This window comes from Brachycentrus maculatus, unplaced genomic scaffold, assembly GCF_059751285.1.
Source record: "Brachycentrus maculatus isolate JH-2025_06_01 unplaced genomic scaffold, ASM5975128v1 h1tg000221l, whole genome shotgun sequence".
NCBI lineage: Eukaryota > Metazoa > Arthropoda > Insecta > Trichoptera > Brachycentridae > Brachycentrus > Brachycentrus maculatus.
Genome location: NW_028280972.1, coordinates 1,794,699 through 1,822,697, shown reverse-complemented (window position 1 = coordinate 1,822,697; position 27,999 = coordinate 1,794,699). Strand labels below are relative to the sequence as shown.

At 33.3% G+C, this 27,999-nt stretch overlaps 2 protein-coding genes across 2 annotated transcripts; both read right to left on the bottom strand.

Moving 5' to 3' along the window:
- Positions 1-173: 173 nt before the first annotated feature.
- Positions 174-23,103, bottom strand: gb (solute carrier family 7 member genderblind). The gene is made up of 11 exons (XM_088264231.1): positions 22,963-23,103; positions 17,004-17,223; positions 11,267-11,369; positions 8,754-8,869; positions 7,686-7,811; positions 6,563-6,662; positions 5,148-5,316; positions 3,972-4,172; positions 2,577-2,726; positions 1,248-1,419; positions 174-434 (listed from the first exon to the last, which is right to left on the bottom strand). The coding sequence occupies exons 2-11, from the start codon at positions 17,206-17,208 to the stop codon at positions 379-381; spliced, it is 1,398 nt and encodes a 465-aa protein (XP_088120357.1). The 5' UTR covers positions 17,209-17,223; positions 22,963-23,103; the 3' UTR covers positions 174-378.
- On the bottom strand, positions 20,207-22,246 carry LOC148306906 (microprocessor complex subunit DGCR8-like). Its single transcript, XM_088264255.1, has one exon. It carries the CDS (start codon positions 22,244-22,246, stop codon positions 20,207-20,209), a length of 2,040 nt encoding a protein of 679 aa, XP_088120381.1.
- Positions 23,104-27,999: the final 4,896 nt, after the last annotated feature.

The following is a 27,999-nucleotide window of genomic DNA, read 5'->3' as shown; positions in this document are numbered from 1 at the left end:
GGTATGTATGCAGGCTACGTTAAATATTAAAACAGGTAATCAGGGTTCGTTGTAAGGATTGTTGAATTTTTTATAAAATAATTTTCCTCATTAATATTTAAGCTTACTATTAAGGTAAAAATTCCGTTGAATTCCCGTTTTGTTGATAGAATCGCTATATTCCATCACAAAAATCACACATATTTTAGACAAAAATACAACCCATTTATAAGTAACATAAGTATTAAGTTATATATTAGTGACAACATTTTAGTTTGGCATTTTTTGAAAATTTAAGAATTCACGCTGACCTATTTGTAAATACAAATACTTAATAACAATTCAAAACACAAATTGAAAACCGTAATACGTGACACCAAGAAAATATAGTTTTTCACACTACTCATCTTCATGTGCTGATAAAAACACCTTTTGGCATGTTTTTGTAAATGATCCTAGAACAAAAATATAAAAAATTAGAAAATGATTATAGAATAGAAGATTAGGAAAAAACCATGGCAATTAATTTTGGGATTGTTTTAATTTCAAGTGTGGTTGTCAATCATGGGTAGAATAGGTAAATGTTACACATGTGTAAAGTGCTCACTAAAACCAGCCTATGATGGTCTTAAACCCTATAAATGCCCAGACTTGCATATTCTTCTTCATCTATCTTGTCAAAAATAATGTATAAAATAACTCCTAATTGGAGATAATCCAGATTTGTGAACAAGTATTTAGATACACTCAAAATGTTGTCAATATATATTTGACACATATTTGTGCTATAAGACAAAAAATTGTGTTTTTCTATGATGTTAAGTAGCAAGTACCTTTATTTAAGTCGTTCATATATGAATTGAAAGAGGATACAAACTTCAAAAAGAGCAAATCAAATTGCATTATTTTAATGAAAAGATACAACATTTGTTTGGAGGGGCAACTAATTGTAATTATTGTTTTAACATGGGAAAATACAAGGAGACCAGTTCTAGATTTAAAATAAAGCATGATTTATTAAAATGTCAACATGTTTTGAGTAATTTGATTATTTATTTATTTCATAAATACATATTTATTTCATAGATACATTTACTATATGTATTACGGCTCTTTAGGCATGGCCTGTGTTGAGCCGAAATACTAACATGTTAATACAATATATTTTTTTTATTGATCCAACTATATTAATTCCAAATCATTGACTTTCAACACTAAAAGGGTTCATTTCTGTTGAATCTCGAACAGACCGAAAAAGGGTTACTTACGTGAGATATTGGAAAGCCACTTGGGCTGCTTCCTAACAAAGAAGAAGTAGACAGGAGCACCGGTCAGCGTGATGAGAACCCCGGCACCTACTTGGAGAGGAGCTTCCATGCACGGGACAATCAGTAGAGCTAGGCACGCACCGACAAACACTATCGGGATTATTAATGGCACCTTAAATCAAACAAAAATGCTCAAATTTAAAAGGACCCAAAAAACATTTTATCAAAAATCTAGGCAATATGGATGTTCAATAGTGTCCAGAATGATTAATGCTACACAAGTCAGTCAATGTCATACGCCATTTAAATATCCAGAGTTCATTTCATATTTCCTTTGCATAAAATGATACTTTATCTCAGTTGAGACATCCGGATTTTCTTCATCGATTCTGAACTAGGAAAAAAATAAATGCATTGCAAACAGAGACTAAGGGTTGAGGAAAATTTCTACTACATTAACGACTTTATGTTGTTAATGTAGTAGAAATGCCAAATGACAGGCGCTGTGGTGTAGTTGGATAGATGCTTGACTGCGAAACTGGCGTCTCGGGTTAGATTTCCGCCAAGTGCAAAATATATTCAAGATTTATTTTCAATTGGTCTGGTCAATATATTTTTCACATTTACCTTCTCTATAAGGATAGTAAGGTATGCAGACAAGCCTCTAATAGAGGCTTTGCAGGTTATTCCTTTTTTAAATAAATAGAAAATTGGTGTATTACATTTACCCAGAAATTTCATAGGAAAATAATTAAAACAATAATTGGTGAATATGTAAGGGTGGTGACTGACCGGAGCATTTCGTCGTATCGTAACGTCGTAACATCGCTCACGGTGAGCATGTTACGTTACGACATTACGACATCGCTGACTGACCGCGATCAGTGCTCATTTAGAACACAACTGCTCGCTTGTGGCCTTGTGCTCAGTGTTGCCATATGCCAAACCAAAAAATCTGAATTACAGTCTAGAAATATGCATTATATTTGTGTAGAATCAATAACCCAAAATCTGTATGAATCTTCGCATTCGTAGTTGAAATGTCGGACGACGAAGGTGTGATTCTTGGTTCTGTGATTTTAATAAATTACAGCTTACTCCAAATCAAGAAAAAAAATGATTCTCCGCAGTTCGGGGAATTTCCCACAGATTGGCAACCTTGGTACTAACCTAAAATTGCATCCGACTCTGGATGGAGCATTCAGAACGAGCGGCGAGCAGCGCGGCTCGCTGTACTGACTGCCTGAATGCTCGCATCGTAACATGTTACGTTATGACGAAATGCTCCGGTCAGTCTCCACCCTAAGACACCAACTAGCTAAGACATACCTTGATTGGTCGAGGAAGTTCAGGCCTTTTGTATCGGAGCCAAAGTACAGCAGCAGCACTGAGGGTAGTGAAGAATGTCTCAACAATAGTACAGTAAGTGATCAATGCATACATATCACCACTTATCAGCATGACTAGCGACATCAACATCTGAAAAGTAACATAATTTCTTTTAAATGTAAAAATAAAGGATAGTCTCAAAGAGTGATATTACACGTTTTTCAGTTATTAATATACTAACGCAGAAAAACCACATCATCAAATTACTTTTACAATCTTCAATATCAGGAAAAGAAGACAGGTTTTACCACAATATTTGCGGGGTATTAAACTGTTAATAGAAAGTGAAACCACCTGTATATAAACACATTATTGGGCGGCAGTTTTTTCATCAACACTGAACCTAATTAGTATACTAATTAGGGTCGTATACTAAACACAAGTAGCCGCACCCCAAAATTTTGGTCTGTACAACGTTTTTGGGGTCGCGTGACCCCAAAAACGCGAGCTTTACGAAAAGTGAGCAAATCAAACGTTTATAAGCATCTCCCGCTCTCTACCAAAAGCATGTTAAAAACACTATTAAGCGTTTCCCGCAAATGAATAAGGTTGATTCCTAAAATCAATACAATAGACACAATGAATTCAATATCGTATATCAATCAAGAGTTGTCACATAGCTCATTTATTAGTCTTGTTCGTCCGGTCATTATTTTTATATAAGACACCACTAAATCTTATAGATCTTTATGTTCTATCGCCTCATCCATTTTTGTCAACGGCAAACCTTCTTTTGCACATTCTGTTTCCAATTTAAATCTTTCTTTAAAAAAAATGGGAATACCCACATAAAATGAGGGATATCTAGTGATGACATCTAATCACAATCTTCAACTCATTTAGAGGTTAACCCTTCCCTTACGGTGCTAAAAACTGAGGAACGTTTGTGTATTGGTGATTCTATCCCTGATTCCTTTTACAATTTATTTATTTCCGTCGCTGAAAATGAATGACTTCACATTATAATACTTTTATGTAACACGTAATTGTATTACGGAAGAATACAAAATTCTGAGACCGTATCTATTTTATTTTATATTGATATTCTCATTTTTAAAGTTGAAATAAATACCCCCCAAGAATTCTACGATGGACCCTGGGAGAACGAAAGAGGTGTCGGAAGACCCCAAAAGAGATGGTCCGACAACATAGTCGGTGTGGGCGGTAAATACTGGCTACAAGCAGCAACCAACCGGAGCAAATGGAAAGAAGGGTAAGAGGTCTATATCCAGCAGTGGAGGTCAAAGGGCTCATAAAGAAGAAAGGAGAAGTAGTAAATACATTTGACCAAGAGGGGAAGGTTAATAATATTATGAATGCGTGAAGTTTAGCTACCAGAAAGACGAGAGAGGGGAGTGGGCTCAGGCACTTGAGGTTGATGTGGCTGAGCAGGGCGGGCATGTGGCCGTTGCGCGCCCCGGCGAAGCACATGCGGGAGGAGGTCATGATGTGGACGCTCAGCCCCCCGAGGGCCGCGATGGCCACCAGCGTCGGCATCGCCCACGACAACCAACCGAGGGCCTTCTCCGCAAAAAACTGCAAAGTAACCAACATTATCAGTCCAACCTTGGATATTCCAAATTGATTGATGAAAATTATGTAAAAATAATAAATAAAATAACCATTTTTAGGTTTTGTTTTATGACAAAATTACATAAAAAATATCCACAGATGTCATTGCTTTATAAATAACATCATGCCAACTGACAAGACGGACTTCGTCATTCATTAAGATATTCCTTTGAGCAAAGTTTGCACCGACGTTCATTTACATCCATACTCCTGGAAAGGTTAATTCACCTATTTTCCATATATGTACAAATTGATTTTGGATATAAACTGATGTGGAGCATATAGAATCCACAAAGGGTTCCAGCTCTTCTGATGATTGCCAGTTCTATCCAAACCAGGCCCACGCCTTATTGTTTGAACGAAAACTGCTGAAAAACTTTTGTAGTGGATTCCCTGGGCGCAGACAACCAGAGTTGAAAATCGCAGACAAAAAACTGTTTACTCCTTAATACATTGCTTAGTTTTGTAGTTCCGGTAATTAAATACACTTTATTTAGCCTATGAAGCATGCCTATAATGCAATACAATACAAGTATTTAGCACATGTTGTCGGGAAACTGCAAATGTCGTTTATTGTGAACTGCGAGTTAAAGGCGGGACCCGGTAAATGCTGTTTTTGCGGACGGTCGGTTGTTTGCGGGACACGTCATATTACTGGTTTGTTTGTTGGCGTGGAATAATAACAGGTGTTTATATTCAGCTTAGAAATCAGATTGTTTGTTATTTTATCTACGATGATCAAACATTAAGCATAATTTCTTTGAAAATGCTGATTTAAAAGTTGTGCCGATTTTAAGAAAGTAATATATTTTGCGATAATCGCTATAAAACGCCTGCTTCTGGCTAAAGCCTGTTTTTAGACCCCCGATTACAATGTGTTAATAAAAACGTATTGCATATTTAATTTCAGGTGCATTTACAAAATAAAAGAATATTTACCACAGCGATGGCGGGAGATGCGAGCACTCCCTGTGGTCCCAGCACAGCCAAATAGGCAATATTTGCAAATACATAAATTGTAGTTACAAGGGGAAGTGATATGTAAATAGCCCTTGGCAAATTTACAAACGGATTCTGCAACTCCTCAGTCATGAAGTTTAAATAATTCCTGTAAAAAAAACATAACTTAATTTTCAGAGATCAGTAGCATTTTCTGGGTTATAATGCCACATGTTGCTAACACCCATCGAGAACCATATAGTAGCTGATGTAATCCTTAACTTATCAGCCAGACTCAAATATGCAAATTCAAATGATTAAAAAAAATTCAAAGCCAAATCTGTTTGTAAATTTAGTAAACCTTAATTATAATTTGAGACCTTCGTTAAATTATGGGTACACTGAATAAAACTTGATTTCATGCGTAATACGGATGTTATAAATAAATGTAAAAATCATCTGAAATTAAGGTATCCATGAACACTATGTAATGAGAAGAATATTCTTGCTCTTGCATCTCCTTTGAAAGTTTGACCAAGTCCAGTTTGTATGTTGATGTTTTTAATTTTAGGCACGTTTGCAGGTTCTCATCAATGAGACAACTTCTCAGTTTGCTTTAATAAGATTCATACTGGAAAAAGATTGTTGACATGAATATGTTGAGCCGAAAAGGGAAAGAACAGCAAATGAGAGTTTTTTTAGTTGAAGGGTCTGGAAACTATTCCAAGCCCTGAATACAATCACGTCTTCTCCAGGTCTTAAAAAATAGACCACTTGTGTTGAGAACTTAGATCACATTTGTTTTTTTTCCAATTTTTCCAAATCAACGCAGACATCCAAATTTAGAGCTTTATATATCCTTATTTTAAGTAAGTTACTAAGTTACAAAGTAAGTGACAGAGCATAAAAGTGAGATACTGTTATTCTTTCACTGCGGACAACAAATGTTTTGGCTCTCGACACATGTTTCGACATAACAAGTACTGCAGTAGAATCGCAATATAACAAAACCAAGTGACCAAATGTATTGTGTATTCATTAAACCATAGTGTATTCATCCGAAACCCCTAGCTTCTCGGCGATAAATAACTGCAATAAAAATGTGCAAAGACAACAACGATCCTAGAACATGTGCTTAAGCATTTAAATCTTATGAAATCGAACTACAACATTAATTTTTCGCTATATCGCGATTCAACTGTATTGAAATATTTTCATTTTTATAAAATATTTTTTCAATGACTAAAGTGTTCCGATAATCCGTTTAAAGCGACCCTGGAAAATTGGGAGTGTACTGTATTTAAAAAACAGAAAAAATTGGATGTACGTTAGAAACGGTGTAGTTGCAATGTTGTAATCAATTTAACAAGAAATTTACAGAATAGTTAAATGCAAACAATAATGATAATAATTACCATCCGGAATATGAGAATATTCCAGAGTAGAAAGCCAAAGACCATTTACTGACATCAGTAGAAGTACCTTCCCAGCCAGAGGAGAAGTGTTCAGTGCCTCCTGAAAATAACAAAACATTGTTTTTGGTTTCGTAATAAAACTGCCGTATTGCACAGTCGCCTTTGAGCAACCGACTGTCATAATAAAGGATCAATGAAAATTACAGATAAGAAAGTTGTAAAAACAGAGGTTAAGGGTGCAGAAATTGTAATTTTATTACTAGAAAAGGATACAGGTAAACAATGTGATATAATTTAACACTTGTTCAAAAATATACTGCCTCATAATACAGTTATTGGTACATAAATATTAGGTTCTAAGAACGTTTAATTGGAAATTGATTGTAAGAAAAATTAAATGAAATGAGAAAATAAAACATATAAAAGAAAACGTTACAGCAGGTGATCGGCTGTCCAAATTTAAAACACAGTAAGGGACATTTTTTTGTAGTAGGATATTTTTTGCATTTTTGGACTAAGTAGAGTCTACTTAGTCCATAAATGCAAAAAAAACCTACTACAAAAAAAATGTCCCTTACTGTGTTTTAAATTTGGACAGCCATGATGTTAAAGCATATTTATAAAGTAAATATGCAAAATTTTCTATGCTTCCTCCTAAAACTTGCCAAAATGTGAAACAATATTCAAATGCATCGAGTAACTTAAACATTTCAATTGGTTTAAAATCGGGCATTTGATTTGTGCATTTGAATTATGTATAAGTGGAATAAAAAGAATACATTTCCGTTTTAAAATGATATAGAAGGGGATTGATTATAATCCAGGATTCGGATCTCACATACTAATATAAGAGTTTCTGCTTAGTAAAAAAGCTTATTTACATCTCACCAATAGATGTCTCTAGTGAAGTTCTAAATTGGTTCATATATATAGAACTTCCAAGAATTTGAGTAGTGTGGTTGTCAATAATGGGTAGAATTGGTGAATGTTACACGTGTGTAAAGTGATCACTTAAACCAGCCTATGACGGTCGTCAGCCCCGTAAATGCCCAGACTTCCATATTCTTCTTCATCTTTGATGAGATGTCAAAAAATAATATATAGAAGGGGAGTATCTACAAACCTTTGGCCATCCAAACAACACCTGCAGCTATGATAACAACAAGAGCCGCGACTTTTGTAAACATAAATACATTTTGGGCTTTGGTAGTCGCTCGAACATCATACCCATTCATGAAGGTGAGAAAACCTGTAATGATTTTTTTTATATATATAATTATTTGTTAGTGATTAATGCATTTTAATTCCATTTCTTCTATTTTACAACTGACTTTTGTGCACTTTCATCTTCAGAACATGATCAACTTATAATATAGAAGGCAATGGGCCATTATTAACAATCAATAGTTTCGCTCTTGAATCTGTGAAAATAATAAGAATTTGAATTTGTTCTTACCCCTTATTAATATCAATATGACAGTGACTAAAGCCTCCCCCTATTGTCTGTGTTCCCACTGATAAAGAATAAATAAAAATAAGAAGCAGCTTCTACCCCCTCTTTATCCTTCAACGTCCCAAGGATACAACTCTAAAATTTAGATAAGCTTCATTTTGAAAATGTTGCGGAATGCATCAAAATACGTGTCACAGTGGATTTTACGATACAGCAGCAGCCACCAAGTAAAACTTAAATTACTCAATTAAAGTAAGGTTTTTTTTCTTCAGTATTAAATTCTCTTCTAAGTGAACTAAAAAAGTTTGTCAAAAAGTTGATTTCAATAATTATTATAGCACCTAATAGTTTTTTTTAAATCCGCCAAAATAAAAAATAAAAACCTTTTTTTTTACCCTTTTTTAATACACCTAGAAGAAATATATGTAATAATTTAATCCTTATTAGGTTTTTGTTTCGATAAAAAATTACAAGGTGGATCTTTCCCAGCGATTTATGACTGCAGCGACAATATGCCCATTAAATAAGCTTAGAAATCTGTTATAATTTTTTTAAAAATGGAAATCGTTGAATATATATAAAACCATACCTCAAAATTTAATAACTTGTTTTCTTTTTTACAAAATGCTGTTATAGAATATTAGAATTCAAGACACCCCCTTAACAAGCTAACAAGAATGAATGCTGATAAAACTTTTAAACGATCTCTTGGACAATACACAGATACGATATACTTACAAATTGTTATAGCTGCTATCAGTCTCTGTGCAAGATCTGGGACATCGCATGTTGGAAACATGGGTTGGAGAACGTAACTAGCAAACGTTAGGCCCATAATTGCATTTGTAGTTGGTCTAAAAGTAAAAAGCCAATTTTGAAGAAACAACAAAACATAAGCAATGATACAAAATTTATTGCAATAATAACGCATAGAAAAACATTTTCTTTTTAAAGTAATAGTAAATATAAATTATACATATAGTGAACCTCGCTAATCTGAGCTGAAAAAAACAAAGGAATGAAGATGATGCTATTCGGAATAAAGTAATAAAAAATATAATAACCATCACTTCATAACTAACTTACCATCATGATGTTTCTCCATAGGGGTAGGCAGAGAGAATAGAGCCCCATCCAATCTGTCTTTGCAAACAATCTTCGCCTTGTCAACATTCATGCATCTCCTCATACAAACCCGCCGATTATTCCGACATCTGATCTGACCACATTTAAGTATTTGAAATACTTGATCGTGCCAAGGTTTCCTCAGTCTTCCTCTACTTTTATTTATTGGTTATATTAAATACCATATTTAATTTATCCTAATGACATTGAACAACATTGCAGAATTTTAAAAGAAAATTCTCACCCAGAGTCAGAAGCTACTGTTTATCACTTAAATCATTAAAATGAGCAGGATTAGCGAGGCATAACTGTATACACATAATAAAAATAAAAAAAAACAATAAATTTAAATCAATATTTAAATGCAATCGCTTTTTTTAAAATAATTACTTCGCCTTCAAATACAACATGTTGATAAAGTACATAGCAGGTATAATGAAGGATTTAAATACAGTAATCTCTTATCTTACTGTAGAACGGGGGCTACTTAAACTTTGATGTGTTACTTGAGCCCAGTACAAAAAAAAACAACTGTATTTGGTCTACAATAATGAATGTATCGACATGATTCATTGTTTCCTTGACAGGCGACACATATTGTCACGATACTTTGATCGATACCACGATCTAAATATTTTTTTTTGTACTGGGCTCAAGTAACACATCAAAGTTAAAGTAGCCCCGTTCTACAGTACCTGTTTAGATTGGTAGCTAAATAATCACAATTTTTTATATATCCAAATCTTTGTACACTAATACTGAATTTAATCCCCGTGGGAATGTATACATTATGAATATCTCAACAGAGATTAAGCAACTTTTTATGAGAAGGGGATAAACAGGTGTTAGCATTTACAGGTTCCAACTTGAATACTAGATCCAACTCTATGTTGCGCCATGTGGCGGTGCTTTCAGCATCCATGTTAACATTTCGCTCACTCCTTTCAAGAACGTCATAAATCAAAAAACGACAATTTTCAGCTGTGCATGTTTTCAGAATGCCCAGAAAATGAACTATATCCCAGCAAAAGAGGCATATTTTTAACTAAATATTTACCCGCCACATGGCAAAAAGTGTTGTTTTTGCATTTTGAAGAAAATGAAGGTATTGTTTTATTATTTTTTAAATATACTAAATATTTTTCAAATGGAGAAAAAACCTTCAGGTTTTACCTAAAAATATCTGTTGCGCAGAAAAAAGTTTAATAAGTGGCACGATATTTATTTTTAATACATTGTGTTATATTTTTAAACACTAAAAACCTTCTCCTGAAAAATCAAGTTTTTTGATTTATGACGTTCTTGAAAGGAGTGAGCGATTTGTTCACATATTTTACTGAACGTATTGAATTTATAGCTTTGCGAGAAGGTTTGCAAGATTCGTAAAAAGATTATTATCAACAAAGTGTGTTAAAAATGGAAAACAAGAAAGGCTTTTATTTCAATCAATTAATGGGGATGTCATGACAGATTAGACAGGAATACAAATTAATAAGGATGAAATGTGTTTCCTGAAAACATTTTGATTAACAAAAAAGATCTGAACTAAAGTTGCTGTAAATTGTGTTATATCACAAAATTGATGTACAGTTTTCAGAAATTCCATTTTGAAAGTTTAGAGGCAAAGTGTATTTTCAAAGGAAAACACTTGGTACAGGTGCGCTAGGTATATAATTAATAATAAGGTAACATATCGTGGGTATAATGGCAAAAAACTTTTGCTCTAAAATCCCTGTTTGAATAATCCCTGTTATTTAAAGGTTTTAGCGTGAATAAAATACTTGCTGCAAATTAAACTTAAAGTTGAATTTACTTGTAAAACCACATATATATGACATTTTGCCAGTTTACAGAACATTGAAAACTTTATAATATCCACCATTAAGTCAAAAATGCATACTTTTGAGTTAACGTTTTTTGCCAGTATATCCACAATATCAAACATATAAATAAAACAAAGTTATCACTTTTGTGAAATCCTAAATACTAGTTGTGATACCATTATTGATGATTTTGAGGACTCCATACATCCGCTGCTAATAATGCGAGATTATTTAACATAGTCTCCGGAGTGCAGGAATCTGTGGTACGGTTTCAGAAGTTCTATGATGAAATTGTATACTTACACAAATATAAGGTTTGCATCCCACAAATACAAGAATGCCGGAAACGGCCCGAAGGCCTCGTTGATATAATGATAGTCACCACCACTTTGAGCCAGAGCAGTTCCTTTAATAATAAAAACATTGATAAAATAAACACTTATCTTATGTCCTAGCCCTGAATGCCTCCTAAGTCCCAAATGCTAGCTCGCAGAATATAATATTCCATATCGTTATTATAACCACATAGATGAGTTGGTCTACAGTAGATGAGAAACTTTTGTCTTAGTTTATGACAGTATTATCAAGGACACTTAAATGAGTTTCACAATTTATTTTAAAGATAAGCATTGTAACAGCTGCAGTCACGCAGTCTTATTTTTTTAAAAATATGAATTCTCAAAACCATATGTTCATTGATTTTAGTAAAAATCTGATACTAAAGAACGGTAATCTCAGGATTTTTTTCATTTTGTAAAAATATGTGAATGGAGTAACAGAGGCTTACTTAGTTTATCTGTAATCATATTATTTATTGATTCGGCATTAACTTTGTGGAATGACATGACTATTTTATTAAAATTAAACACTTGAATATACCACTTTAATGAGTTTTATTTTTATTTACGACTAGTTTTGAAAACGACAGATGTTTTCATCTTCTGGTACAAATCAAAAGTAACGAACAAAAATATATTTAGGTGTATATATAGGTTAAGAAATATAGGGAGGGGGGGTTAAGGAACAAGATTTTTTGTAAAAGGAAACATTGATAATAATGGTGACGTATTTGGAAACAGTATATTATTAATTATTGTTTTATCTGAATTAAATTTTTTATGTATTTCTTAATTTTCTAAATTATTCATGACTTGACCTTCATTTGTAACAGAGTGTAATAATTTTTTGTTTGTTAGTTTTAATTTGTACCAGAAGATGAAAACATCTGTCATTTTCGAAACCATGTAGTCGTAAATAAAAATAAAACTTATTAAAGTGGTATATTCAAGTGTTTAATTTTAATAAAATTATCTGTAATCATAAAATACAGAAAAAAACATTACACTAAAAACAAACAAATTATCATGTCGTCAATACTACTTATTAATTCAACAATACAAAATACATTTTTAGTTGTACTAAATAGATGATATAGATGTACATATAATTATTTACACAAAAGACCGCGTACTTCCTGGAGCAAGCAAAAAATTTACATCTTCTTTAATTAAAATGGATGGGAAGGTAAATTTAGAGTCCACGAAATGAATTATTTTGTTGTATTTATCTGATTCATAGAAAGCAAACAAATATTATGAAACACTAGTCCCATGTAGGATTAAAGTTCAGTGTTATTTTCATTAAATGGAAAGATGGGATCACTTGACACGGAGGTCATTTATTCTAGCTTATAGATGATCATCAACGTTCATATGTATAATATATTATAAGATTTAATTAAGGAATACTACTAATGTACCAAGGCTGGGCTCACTTAAAAGTATGATTAAAAAGTGTCAATATTTTTATTAGTTAATCTAAATCCAGAATGAGTAAAGTGCATTTATGTTTCACCAATTGAGTATTATTAAGCGCTTTTTTTCATCTGACGCGGTGGAACGGCGTTCCGGCACCTTTTATTTTGGAATAATTATTATTTAAAAAATTTTCAAAATCAATTAGACGAAACAATGTTTGTGCTTATGTAATTACATACAATCTGTATTTATATAATTCATCAAAATGATGAAATATGGTATTGCAATGAGTATTTCAACGATATTTTAATATATATTTTTTTATTAAAAAGCTTGACATGAAATGAGTTCCGGTACCTTTTTTGTTTAAAAAAAAAAGCCCTGATTATTAACATTGATCTTTTTTTAAACATGAATACTGGCTATAACTACGGGTACACCCGCCCACGCGTTGCTTTGGCTCAGTCTGGTTAAATGGAAAAGAAAGAAAATAAAAAGCTACATTTATTTCAAAATGCTTGTGAAGCAATGGAATATTAAAAACCTCTGCAACTATAATACACAAAAAAAAAAGAAAATCGTAATTGAGCGCGAACTGTCAAGAAGCACTCCGTCCGCCATGATCATTGTTTGATATTTATATATTTTAACATATTACATACATAAGTCACATATAAAGGGTATTTTTTAGATGTTTGGTTTTTAAACTGGCAACATTGTTTCTACAGATTGTCAATTTGACAGTTGGCAGTTGATTTGTAGTCGGTACGTTTTGCTTTTTTACCATGAAAAGACTGACGTCAGAACAGCGCTTGCAAATTGTGCAAAATTGAACCAAAAATAATATGCAACCCCGTCCTCTTTTTCAACGCATAATTTTATGCGAAGTCACTCGTCTATGCTGATAAATTAAAGACATTGGACAATTTGGAAGTCAACATCCGCTGTATTATTGCCAATATACGGCTCCAGTTGCTCGATACAGTTGTCGAAAATTAGACTTCACGATTGCGCTTCATTCGAGCTAGTTGCGCTCATATGCCAGAAATCATATTTTAACAATAATGGCATAAAATTATCTATTAAATAAAGCCAATATCATAGACATTAACATTATTTTAATGTGTTTATTTTTTCATTTTAATTTCTATACCTCTAAAAAAATACCTTTTTTTATTATTCCCAATAAGTTATTTCCATTACTCATTTCGGGACATGGGATTAAGGTTAACAAGACTGAAGAATATATCGCTCACTCCTTTCAAGAACGTCATAAATCAAAAATCGTCAATTTTTAGTTGTGCATGTTTTCGGAATGCCCAGAAAATGTACTATATCCCAGCAAAAGAGGCATATTTTTAACTTAATATTTACCCGATACAGGGCAGAAAGTGTTGTTTTTGCATTTTGAAGAAAAGGTATTATTTAATATTTTTTTAAAATATACTAAATATTTTTTGAATGTACAAAAAACCTTCAGGTTTTACCTAAAAAGATCTGTTGCATATTAAAAAGTTTATTAAGTGGCTTGATATTTATTTTTAATACATTGTATTATATTTTTAAACATGAAAAACGTTCTCCTGAAAAATCAAGTTTTCTGATTTATGACGTTCTTGAAAGGAGTGGGCGATATATAAAAAAAACTAACCAACGAGAAAACACAGCAAAATGTAAAATATAAAGCAATAAAAGGTACAGTAAATATGCAAATAAAAAAAAATTAAGTAAGAAGCATGTTTAAAGGAAAAAAAAAAGAAAATATAAATTACTAACACAAATATCATTCCATAGAGTATTTTTTCAGTTCATTCATTTTGGATCCCAGACTGGTTTCTATTTTATATACGTCATGCAGCTGGTTAATTTGGGTAGAGATAATATTGTAAGGACCTTACTCCAAACATTACTTACTTATAACCCTTATCCGCACCCAATGGTGCATAGGGCACTGCATCGAATTGACACAGTGTTATATTGATCATTACTTACATGAAGGCAAGGTGATCACTCTTGCGCTTCATGAACCAGCCCAGGGTAATATCAAATAAATATTACAGTGTAAAATCACAAATATTTATTTTCACCCCCCCCTGGGAATCGAACCCGGGATCTCGAGCACGGTAGCTAAACACGCTGACCATTACACCACAGAGGCGGACATAGTTGAGTTTATCAGCCCCATGTGTATTTTATTATGTTTTCGTGTATTAAAATGATGAATTTCTCTGCTGAAAATTGGTTTGGTGTTGCTGTGAGTCGTTTAAACATTATTTGAAACATTGTGTTTGTAATCTCTGTATTGTTGGGAGAATGTCAAAAGGTATTATGTTAGTGCTCAAATAAATGTCTTTTACATGAGTGGTGTACGGTAGACGAAATATATTTCTTATTGCTCTATTTTGTATTACTCGTATTTCGGAAATTCTTTTTATTGTTTTGAAACCCCAGATACAGCAAAGATATGACAGGTGGGAATGCATCATGGCAAAATATATTGATCAAAGCATCGATAAAGAAAGAGTATCCTGCAATCGTTATAATATTCTTGTTATGGGAACAATTTTATTTTTCACATGATTAATGTATTCGGACCATGTGAGTGGGCGTCTACTACTAAACCCAAATATTACATCACACTTTATTGCTCCACGCGATCATTTCCGATGTTCACATTTAAAGAGATATTTCTTTTTCTTCTGAAAAGATGGTGGTGAGTCTTAGTTTTATTGAGGTTCAACTTATTAGGCCGAAACATAAATATTAAACTTATTGTTATGTTAAACAGATAGTGCTGCCATTGCGGTAAAAAGAACCTCTGTGACAGGTAAAAACACCTGTCGCAGGTATATAGAAACATGCGCGTATTTGAATGCAACATAATGATAAAATCTCAAAGCAATAGGTGAATAACTTTAAAAGATTTAAGATTTACATATTTATCAATATAGATTAAGGCTGCTTCTTTTAAAAAAGAAAGAGTATAAATACAGAGTAGAAGAATCCAGATATAGATTTATACATACACATACACATCACTCGGAGACCAAGCATGAAAAGCCACAAAAAGCAAGGAACCCTTTTGGTTAGTATTATAGGAATATGGATAGTGAATTTCGAAAGGTAATTAAGAGATTAATATTTTCTGTGATCTGTTTAAATTTTGTTGATTTATTTATCAAAATAAATTAGAAAAATTTGATTACAAGACTTTTTTACAATTAATTATGTAGGTAAAAATAAATAATATAAACACCTACTAGTGAAGGAAAGTGTAAAAAAATAATATTTTATAATTGACTAGATGGCATTCACATTGACTTTTTTATTTATATAAATCTATATAAGATCATATTTAACACTTTAAGTGCTAGGAGGTTTAAGGCTGTTCCCGGTAGGCCATAACAATTTAAGAAAAGCCTAAAACCTAACAATTTTTTTTTGTGTGTTAACACATATATATATATATTTAAAGGATATTATGAAGACTTACTAAATATGTACACTGTGTGGTGTCAAATATGTACATATCACTCACTCCTTTCAAACAACGTCATATAAAAAAAATTGTAAATTTTCAGTTATGCATGTTTTAGGAATGCCCAGAAAATACACTATATCCCAGCAAAAGCGGCATATTTTTAACTTAATATTTACCCGCTACAGGGCATAAAGTATTGTTTTTGCGTTTTGAATAAAAGGTATTGTTTAATTATTTTTTTAAATAACTAAATATTTTTCAAATGGAGAAAAAACCTTCAGGTTTTACCTAAAAAGAGCTGTTGCACAGTAAAAAGTTCAATAAGTGGCTTGATATTTATTTTTAATACATTTCATTATATTCTTAAACTTTAAAAACGATCTCCTGAAAAATCAAGTTTTTTGATGTATGACATTTTTGAAAGGAGTGAGCGATATGTGTTTCATATTTTAAATTGTTTAAACTAGTGCTTGACATTGACTAGAAAAGAGTACAAAGAAAAGTGCGTTTACACTCTAATTTAGTGCGGCTAGCGTGGCGAGCACTGCGTTGGAAAGCGCGTAAACGCAATTAAGGCAGAGAACCGATTAATTTGCCTCGTCAAGTAAAATAGTTTCATTATTATGATACGTAAGTTGAATATGTCTAAGCAGTCTTTAAAGAAAAATAGGAATCAAAGTATTGTAGAGTGGGAATCGAACTACGGTACTTGAACACTACTGTGAGATCACAATTTAATTCACACACTAAAAAAAAACTTTTGTTTTCACCATGCAAAAGGTTTAAAAGGATAATAATGTACCCAATTCTGCGTAGCATAGTGCACCCAAAGTAGCCAACCCTCCACAAGACGCCCACACTATAATCGCTCCCCATACTGAGCCACTCTGCAGCAACACTCCTTTAGGGGACACAAAGATCCCCGAACCAAATATGATTCCTAGAATAATGGCCACTCCTTCAAGCAAACCTAGCTGCTTCTTCATCTTCACTCGTTCGTCACTCATGTTGTCGGTATGTTGCTGAAAATTAGATCAAAATGTATACAAGTATATAAATGTATTATATATATATATATTTATAATAATAATAAAACCCTTATCCGCACCCCAATGGTGCATAGGGCACTGCGTCATATAAACGCAGAGTTATCTTGATCGTTTACACATGAAGGAAAGGTGATCAGCCCTCCGCTTCAGGTACCAGTCCAGGGTAATATTGAATAAATATGACATTGAAAAAATCACTAATATTTATTTTACCCCCCTTGGGAATCGAACCCGGGACCTCCAGAACGGTAGCCGAGCATGCTGACCATTACACTACGGAGGCGGACAAAATAAATACAATATTTAATTTATAGATTTTATATTAATATATATATACAATATTTAATTTATAGATTTTTAATCAACATATCAACAATATAACACAATTCAGCATCAATAATGTACAGTATCTACTCAATGAATTAGGGCCACCCATTATTTTTATGAATACTCTGAAATCCTTTGGATTATTATATTTATTTTACATAAATACTTTAAGTTTTCTATTGACATCTAATATCATGTATATTACCTTCAATAATATGTAAAATATACCTGGATTATTTAAGCCTTTACAAAATTTTAAACCCTTTTTCTGAGAAAGGTCCCTAATTAGCCCAGGTAGACAGATAGTTGAAAGTTCAAAAAATAGTCCTATCTCATTTATTAGTGAAGTTTCTTGAGTTCTGGTTGTTGTTTTGTTTAGAGAGGTTATATAGTTATCGTGTCTTGTGAAAAAAAAATAATTTTTAATTTTAGTTCGTAAAGTATAAAAAAAATTTGTAAACACAAGTGTTTTTTTTGAAAAGGACAAAATGGGAAAAAGTAAAGACATTTCTGAGGAAAAAAAGTCTAGTGTTATAGTGCTACTGAAATTAGGAATACTATCTAATAGAGAAATTTCAAAAAAAGAAAACGTTTCTCGTCAAACAGTGGACAGAATTTCAAAATCAATAAAAAATCAGTCACCCGCCACCAGCAATCGGCGAAAGAACTGTCGTAGGATTAGAAAAACAACACCGAGGACTGATCGAAAAATCTTTCAAAGTGCCTTAGAAAACCGTAGTGCATCAGCAAAAACATTAAAAATAAAATTGGAAGAAGAGGGTATAAATATATCGGTATCAACACTGAGGCGACGTCTTTACGAAGTAAATCTGAAATGCAGGCGCCCTGTAAAAGTACCAAAATTGACACCACGAATGAAAGCGGATCGATTAAAATGGGCCAGGCTACATCGAAATTACTCGGTAGATGATTGGAAAAAGGTATTTATTTAAATTGAATTTTCAACATATCATTTTAGTAAATAAACTTATATATTTGAATTAAACTTAAATTTTCATTATTTTTCAGGTCATCTTTAGTGATGAGTGCCGGTTAGAAGCCGTGACAGAGAGCCGTCGATTCGTCAGGAAAACACCAATGGAACGTTACAATGAGGCCTGTGCGGTAAAAGTTATCAAACACCCCCCTGCAACAATGATATGGTCATGTATTATTAACAATTTACCTGGGCCGTTGTTTTTCGTGGAAGGAACAATGAACCAAAATTCCTATAATCAGGTCCTCGAACGAATTTCATTGCCCTTCTACCATACACTCGACCCAACAGAAGGTCCATACACCTTGCAGGATGGGGCACCTTGCCACCGGGCTAAATCAATAATAAAAATTTTGTCTAACAAAAATCTGCCTTTGCTCCCCTGGCCTGGAAATTCTCCGGACCTTAATCCTATAGAAAACGTATGGAGCATGTTAAAAAATAAGGTATACTCATTTCCAAATCCGACAGTAGACTGTCTAAAAAAAAATATTCAAAAAATTTGATCAGAAGACGAAGAAATAAAAAACATGATAAAACAGTGCATTTTAAGTATGCCAAAAAGAATTGAGGCAGTTATTTCTGCCAAAGATGGAAATACTAAATACTAACTATATTTATATGAAAATATATGCATAATTTAAGCGTAATAAAGTGTTCATGTGTAAATAAAATTCAATGTTGTTTTATTCAAGGTTTTCTCTGAGTTATTCCTGTTTGAATTGAGAAATTGCGCGAAATTCTGCGTGGCCCTAATTCATTGAGTAGATACTGTAGATTGAAGTGAATTCTATGATGGATGTTGCAATACATTCTGAAGTGTTAGTAAGTAGTATTAACAACATACTATAATTCTTTTGGACACGCAGATAAATATACACATATTTTATTATTATTATATTTTACATTATTTTTTATTTATATACACCTGCTTATTTATGTAATTTGTGAGAAGGGAAAGGTACAGAATTGGAAATTCCATGTATTATTATTTGTTTTAAAAATTAATTACTATTGTTTATCAAATTCTTAATCTTCTTTACGCGTTGTGAGGAAATGTATTAAATTCTTTTTACAAATATTTGAACATGGACTCATAACTACAGTTTGAAACGATGTTCTTTTATACACAAGCAGACAATTCTACAGGAAACTATAATAATTAGTAATTTTATTTTCGTATAATTATTTTATAATCCTTGCAATGATTTTTTAATAACTAATGCCGTTTTGTGTCTTATATTTACATAAATATTTTATGTTTGGGTACGGAAGTTTACAACTCAGATTTCAAGAAATCAATATTATTAAACAGATTACAAACTTTATCTTACAAGTATGTATCAGATTTTCAATGTGACATTCGGAGTCACTTTTATTTAATGAAGTTAAATAAAAAATGAAGTTGAATAAATTAAATAAATGTGGGTTGCGCAAGTCTGGCTCCAGAAGCACAAATGATAAAGTATCTGAGGCTGTTAATAAATAAATAAAATATTTTGGCAAAATCAACAAATGTTTTCTGTAACAACAAAAAAAAAACCTACAGTATTAGATAGAAATGAATTTAATTAAAGGACTTAAATTCACTATAAAAAAACCGTCAAGTTTATATTTTTTCTTTAAGAGGGATTAAAAGTTGACACTGTCCATATTGGACACTGGTTGAGTGGAATCGTCATCATCCACCACAATGACTGTGGCATCGAGAGCCTGGTCCTTCTCGAATAGCTTTTGCATGTCAGCCTTGAGTTTATCCAGGACGGCGTAGTTGGGCTGGTTGATGACTCCTTTAGTCTGCAGCCCGCTGACCTTCTGCTGCTCGGCCCTCTTCTCCCTGGAGGTCAGCAGGGAGTCCCTGCCGTACATCTGAAGGATGGAGCCCCACGACTCCAGGTTGGGGTGGAGCGCCTGGAGAATGCCCTGTGCGGTGCGCTGTTTTCCTTCCTGCTTATTCCTGCAGACCTTGGTAACCGAGTGATTTCCCACCGTCATAGTGAAGTGACTACGCATGGTGTGAGCAAGAGTACACGTGAACTTGATATCGTGATCCCCGCTGCCAAAGTTGCGAGCGATGCACGTCTGCAGAACGGTGTAAGGAGTCGGCTGCATGGTCTTAATGCAGAGATCAGCCACACGGGGGTCGTCTATAACGATATCATTGAAAAACATAAGATCTGAATCGGCATTTTTCAAACTACTAGTGAAGCCTCTCAGTTTGTCATCCTGCGCTATCTTCTCTCTCATACTGGGAATGAGGACCTCGACGGCGGCCTTGGCTGCACCCATCTTGGCCAGCCGTTTGGAAGTCCCTTTCCCGATCCCGTAACACACATCGTTCACAAACACCATTGCACTAGCGACATTATCCGTGATTTTGAACTCGTAGATAGGCTGTTGCCTTAATGCGAGCTGCACATACTCCTGTAGAATGCACACATAGCTTTTTCCACTGGGGTTAATAAGATACTCCTTGGAGACTTCTTTCGCTCCGGTGATGTTGTCAGATACAGCGGGTGAAAGGCTGTTCAGTACAGAAAATGAGATAAGTTTTGTTCCATCCGGTAGAGTGGGTCTCTGAATATTTTTACAAGCTTTGGTAACTTTTCGCTTCTTAGCCCGTATTTTGGATTTGTTAGTTTGGATGCTGTTAAATTTAAACAAACTTTTACAATAATCTGTCATTTCTTTATGAGTCAAGTGGGACTTTCTTCGGTTTTCTTGGGCAGATTCCACTTTGGTGTCAGTGACTAATGGCAGCACGGTCTCTGCATGAGGGGGCGAGTGCGTTGCAATCAGCTTTTGGAGCAAATTATGATTTACTATCTTGGAAGTAGCGCTGCTCTCCCCGATGACATCCGGAGTTTGATTGCTGGCAGTAGTGCTTTGGGCGCATTTTAGGTTTTCTTCTTCTAAAGCCCTTTTATAGTTGAAACACGGAATAGCGCTAGAGGGAATCTCATGCTTCTTGGCACTATCGGGACCCAAGACGTAAGGCTTAGCGAGAGTACACACTCGGGATGACTTGTGCAGGTACACAGGCATTCCACTGTCATGATTTACAACCAGCCAGGCCTCTGGCAATGTCTCAAAATGATTAATATTCTTCTCTTCTAGAATAATTTTTGTACAAACTTCATAAGGACCTTCAATGGCACTGACTGTTGCGCCATCCTCACCCTTATGTGATTCCACTGCCTTATTGAAGTCCATGAACCTCTTCAGGCTATTAACATCTTCCTCCGAGGCATCTAATTTCTTTATCTTGGCTCGCCTTGCTTTGCTGATATTCGCTTCATCTTCACAAGTTTTAAGGTTATTAACATCACTTGCACTGGTGACTTCCATCATTTCAATAGGATTTCCCCGAGAACCACTGGCACTGACATCATCTATCTTGTTTTCAACCAGCCCTTCTTGTTTTTTAATGAAACTGAGTGTTGCACCATCGTCATCCTTACGTGAGCCTATTGCCTTCTCAAAGACCATGAACCTCTTTAGGCTATCAACTTCTTCCTTCAAGGCATCTAACTTCTTTTTCTTGGCTCGGCTTGCTTCGCTAATATCTGCTTCATGTTCACAATTTTTAGGGTTATTAATACCACTTGCACCGGCGATTTCCATTATTTCACTAGGATTTCCTCGAGCACCATTAGCACTGACAAAATCCATTTCTTTTAAATACGCAACATCAAAACAAAACAAACATCCTGGTGGTATAAAAGGATGAATAAATTACATTGAGAATGACTGAGTGGACACACATATGGAAGTCTTTAAAATTAATATTTTTAAAAAATCTCTTTATTATTTTGTGTTTTTATTTTTAATATCGAACGCGCGGTAGTTTAAACACATGTAAAAAATTGAAAAGTGGTTAAAAACATGATTTTTTTATAAGCGCGAAAACAGACAGATTCGTAAAAAAATTGAGCAAAACTGAAAGCTGAAAGCTTCGGTTACCATAATCTAAATACACAATTCCATCTACAGGTAATTAGGTACACACAAAAAATAGTTTATGGTATGAGTAGCTTTGATTTCTTGTAATCAATTTTCTCATTCCGCGTGAAGTTTGTCAAATGATATATGTATATTTAAATCTAAAAATAACGAACAGTTCACCATTACGATTTACGTGAATGCTGGTTGTATTCTTAAATAATTTTCTAATAATAGTATTCGATAAGATGGTACACCATAAACAGATAGGTTATGTATCAAAATAATAGTGTATGATTGGTACATTTATTAAAGTTTCGTTAAAATATGATTTAATTCGATATATTTTTTTAATATTCAGCGGTCATTCAGCTCAAAAAAGTAAAATATTTATGCAAAAATATCTGGCAACATGAATATGAGAACTATAATAAATATATTCTTACCTTTAAATTTTATTCAAATAGTGCTAGGAATAGATTTATATCTTCATTTAAGATTTAAGACTAATTGTATAGTTTCGCCAAAGTTTCGCTATCCCAAACTATGAAATTCACTCGCGACTAAATTATATACAGACTATCGACTCCTCCAAAAACACTTGGCTGAAAGCATAGACTAACGCTGAAAGTAACGTCACTCGTGGTCGAATGTGAAAATTTAGAGGCAAAATGTAAAAAAGGGCCTAAATAAATATATGCAGGGCTTTTTTTTAAACAAAAAAGGTCCCGAAACTCACTTCGTGTTAAGCTTTTTACTTAAAAACATTTTCAAATATCATTTAAATATTCATTACAATACCATATTTTATCATTTTGACGATTTATATAAATATAGATTGTAATTACATAAGCACGAAAAATATTTCGTCAAAATGATTTTAAAAATTAAAAAAGTATATAACCGTGAAAAAAGAGGAAAAAAGCCCTGAATAGATGTGTACATATTATAAACTTATTTATTTCGAACGACGAAGAGAAGCGTAGGGCGACCACAGTTGAGATGGAAAAGTGACCTGGATCGGCATGCTGGCGCGACCTGGATGCAGACTGCACAAAGAGATCAGTTTTTGGATCAGATCAACAGTTTTTGGTTGCCTCAGTTGTATTATGGCCTTTATCGAATTAAAAAAATAAAAGTTTCGAATATGCTCACGTTTCTCTTTAATTTAAACATTAAAAAATTCACAAGGGCTTCTCTCAAAGTAAGGACTACTGCTGTGAGAAAAAGATTATTATTTTATAACGTATCGATATGAACTTACACCTAGTGGTCCTATTACCAGGTAGTGATAGAGAGATATATATATAAAAATCGATCGTTTTTTGTAATCTACGAGGATGTACTGATATTAATTTACCCCTAGTGGTCTCATGCTAACCCCATGGTAACCCCCATAAATGCAGTGAGAAAATAATATATCAGTCTTTATTTTTTAACTTACTGATGTTAACTCACCTCTAGTGGTCTCATGCCCAGGTCGCCCGTTATTGTAGCAAAAGAGAGATATAATGTCGGTCGTTATTTTCGAAATTATTGCTGTCTCATTCACACACGGTAATAACTACTGCAATGAAAGAGCGATACAAGAGGTTGTTATTTTTTTTCAAAAATGATTGCGGTCCCATTTACTCGAAACGAAACTAGAAAGGTAAAGGACATAGAAAGGTTGTTATTTTATAACGACTTCGTATTTCTAGCCAAAGATTATGTACTAGTAAAAATTAATATCTTGGTCATATTTGTATGGGTATCGATTATTCCTATTGAAAAAATCAAGAAAAAAAATATTCTCAATATTCACAATTAAAAATAACCTACGCAGAAAAGTCAGCTGATCGTTGTACTCAACACCCGTATAAAGACAAAATAGAAGAAGAATTTCAAGTGTCAACATCAAAGTAACCTAAAAATGTCATTGACATAAAACTCTGTAAGAGGTGTATTGTCATTTTCCCGCCTCTGTTGCTCAGTGCAGGAAAATGGAAAAATACGCATTTTACTGAGTTTTATGTTGACATATTTAGGCTATATTGATTTTGACATTATTCAATGAAATTGAAAATTCACATTTATAAATTTCAGAACTTTTAACTATACACAAATCGGTAATGAAAAACAATGGTAGAAGTAAAATTCCAAACGCCTATTGGAAATGTTACAACATAACAGGCCACTATCGATGGGACTTGACTTCTTATTCTGAGAGGAAAAGCTACTTTCTACATTTGGTCGATTTTGTGTGATATGTGACAGTCGAATGCACCAAAATATGAAAGTGTCTGAACCTTCATATCGCTCACTCCTTTCAAGAACGTCATAAATCAATGATCGTCAATTTTCAGTTGTGCATGTTTTCGGAATGCCCAGAAAATGTACTATATCCCAGTAAAAGAGGCATATTTTTAACTTATTATTTGACCGCTACAGGGCTGTGCTGAAAGTGCTGTTTTTGCATTTTGAAGAAATGGTATTGTTTAATTATTTTTTTAAATTCACTAAATATTTTTCAAATGAAGAAAAAACCTTCAGGTTTTACCTAAAAACATCTGTTGCACAGTAAAAAGTTCAATAAGTAGTGGCTAGTAATTTATTTTTAACACATTGTATTATATTTTTAACCTTTAAAAACGTTCTCCTGTAAAATCAAGTTTTTTGATTTATGACAAAAATCAAAAAACTTGATTTTACAGGAGAACGTTTCTTGAAAGGAGTGAGCGATATGTTAAAATGGCACAAAAAAATACCTTTGGAGAATACACTTTTGAGCTTCTCTTGGAAGACGGACATCTTCTTTGTGTTATATTTTATTACTAATCTGTATGTACAATACTTTGATCTTTTTTCAGAATTCTTATCTTAGACAAGCGTATTTAGTGTCAATATGTATTTCATATCAATATTTATGGATGTCAGTACTTCAAACTATTTCAGAACTCTCAAATTTGAGATGGTTGTCATGGTTATTGAGGCCAACTGTATCCAATCATCATCTATGTAGTTTAAAATTTGCTTTCGCTTTACGTTTTGGACACATGCGATATGATAATAGGTTTAAATAAGAAAACAGTAAACATATTGAAATAATGCCTCAAGATAATAAGATTTGATATCTGAGCAAGATGTTTTTTACTAGTGCCATCTGTGTTAACACAATCAAACTAAAATCATTTTTTTTAAATTACCCAACATCCAAGAGACTTAAATCTAGCTACGGCTTTTGCAACACCGCTCATCATGACCCTTCTCAGGTTTCAACTTTTAAAGTTTTCTAGCCTATGCCTACTCGTGAGAGGATGTACTCTTTATGTTTAAAGTTACTATAATTTCATGTAATTCATGAGTGAAAATTCTAGCCAAAAAACGCTCGCTCCTTCTAAAATCAAAGCGAAATCCTGAATTATTTTGACTTATGGCAGGGAGTGTGCGGAGAGATTTGTGAATTAACATTTTGTGATTCTCACCAAACACAAATATTTAGTATTTTTGGAACAGTTTAACTTTAATTGTTATTATTTTTACTACTACTACTATTACTACCATCATGCCGTTTCCCCGCAGGGGAAGGCAGAAAGGATGGAGCGCCACACTCTTCTGTCCTGACACACACTCCTCGCCTCCTTCACATCCATACATCTAGTCATACATGCCCTCCGATTACGCAGACTTTTGACACCGCCAGATTTAAGGTTCTGATTGATCTGATCGTGCCAAGTCTTTTTCGGTCATCCTCGTTTTGTTTTCCCTCTCACATTCGCCACATATATTTTATTAGCCATTCTCTCGTTATCCATTCGCTCCACATGTCCATACCACCGTAAAGAACTCTTCCTAATTTTTAAAATTATTCCTTGTTCAGCCTTACATTCCTTTCTTATACCTTCGTTTTTAATTCTGTCATACAATGATTTTCCACCCATTCGTCTGAGGGAGCGCATTTTAACAGCGTTCACTCTGCTTTCATCCTTCCTTTCCAGTTCCATGTTTCGCTTCCATACATTAGTGTCGGTACCAGCACGCTGTTGTGAACCGCTTGCTTCCATGGACATATTTTTATTTGCAATCACTCTGTTCAAAGCACCATTTATTCTATTCCCTGCATTCACTCTTCTCTCAATATCCTTATCCACTTTTCCATCCCTTGTGAACATGCTTCCTAGATATAAAAATTCTTGCACCTGTTTCAGGGATTCATTGTGTACAATAATCTTGCATTCTGTCATATCTTTCTCTCTTTCAAACACCATGACTTTTGACTTACTTTCATTCATTGCCAGATCATTTTCCATACATACATCATACATTCTTGACACTATTAGTTGCAAATCCTCCGCGCTGGTCGCTAGCAGTACGGCGTCATCCGCATACAGCAAGCAACTAACAGTCATATTCACATATTTACTTATATGAAGTATTTTATTCTCTAACAAATATAGTGTACACACTTATATTACTTTAAAAAAAATCTTTATTTAATTATTTTTTCTTTTCTTTGTTCATGACACGGTACTAAAGTGCTTAAATATTTATAAAGTACCAGCACCTTCATAGGATGTCGTGCAAATATTGTATTGGCTCACTTTTGAGTGATGAAAGGGCAGATTTTTGTCCTTGAATGTTATCGGGTATGCTGAAAAGAAATGTGCGTTGAGAATAAACCCAAAAATATCACACAAAGCTTTATCTCGTTAACTGTAGTTACGCCAGTTATATCAGTTATATTAGTGATATCAGCCAAATGGTGAAACATACATCCATGATACTCAGTGAGCATGCACGCATAGAAAATTGAAAGAAACGTTGTAAAAAACTAAAATTTCGCAAAGAATGTCAGTTACAATTGTTAGACATACATTCAGGCCATGGTATTTATCACGAATAAAACATTATCATTTTTGTAATTGAATGATAAATACTAGCTCATTAAATCGAGATTAGGTTTAAAAGTAAATATTTCAGTTATAAAAAGAGTGAGTAGTTTAACTGTTTTTTCAAGGAAAAATCTCGTTTATTGTACATTCTTACAAATATAGCTAATGGCAAACACTATTTTCAAAAGACTGGATTAAATTTAAAAATCAAACACGTTTTTATTTTTCATAAATTTATTTAAAAAGTATTATCGCTGTTTAAATACAAGTACCTTTCACGCATACGAGTATTCATTATAAATTGGAATAAAATAAGAATTATACAAATGTATCGGATTAAATTTAATAGTTTCATCAAGTATTTGAATTACGAATGGCATTAAAAATACACATGTGTGTATCCTTGATTACGTTTCCTTTAACAGGCATCGCCACCATTACATACGGCAAACCAACGTTGTCTTCTTATTGTTGAAAGATATCTTGGGTACAGAAACTAGACGGATAATTTAAATAACCTGTATGCACCTGATTCTAAAATAGTGTTTACAAAGGTGTCCATTTATTATTTTTCACCAAGGTTTGGTAGATTGGGGATTTTCTTTAGCAAGA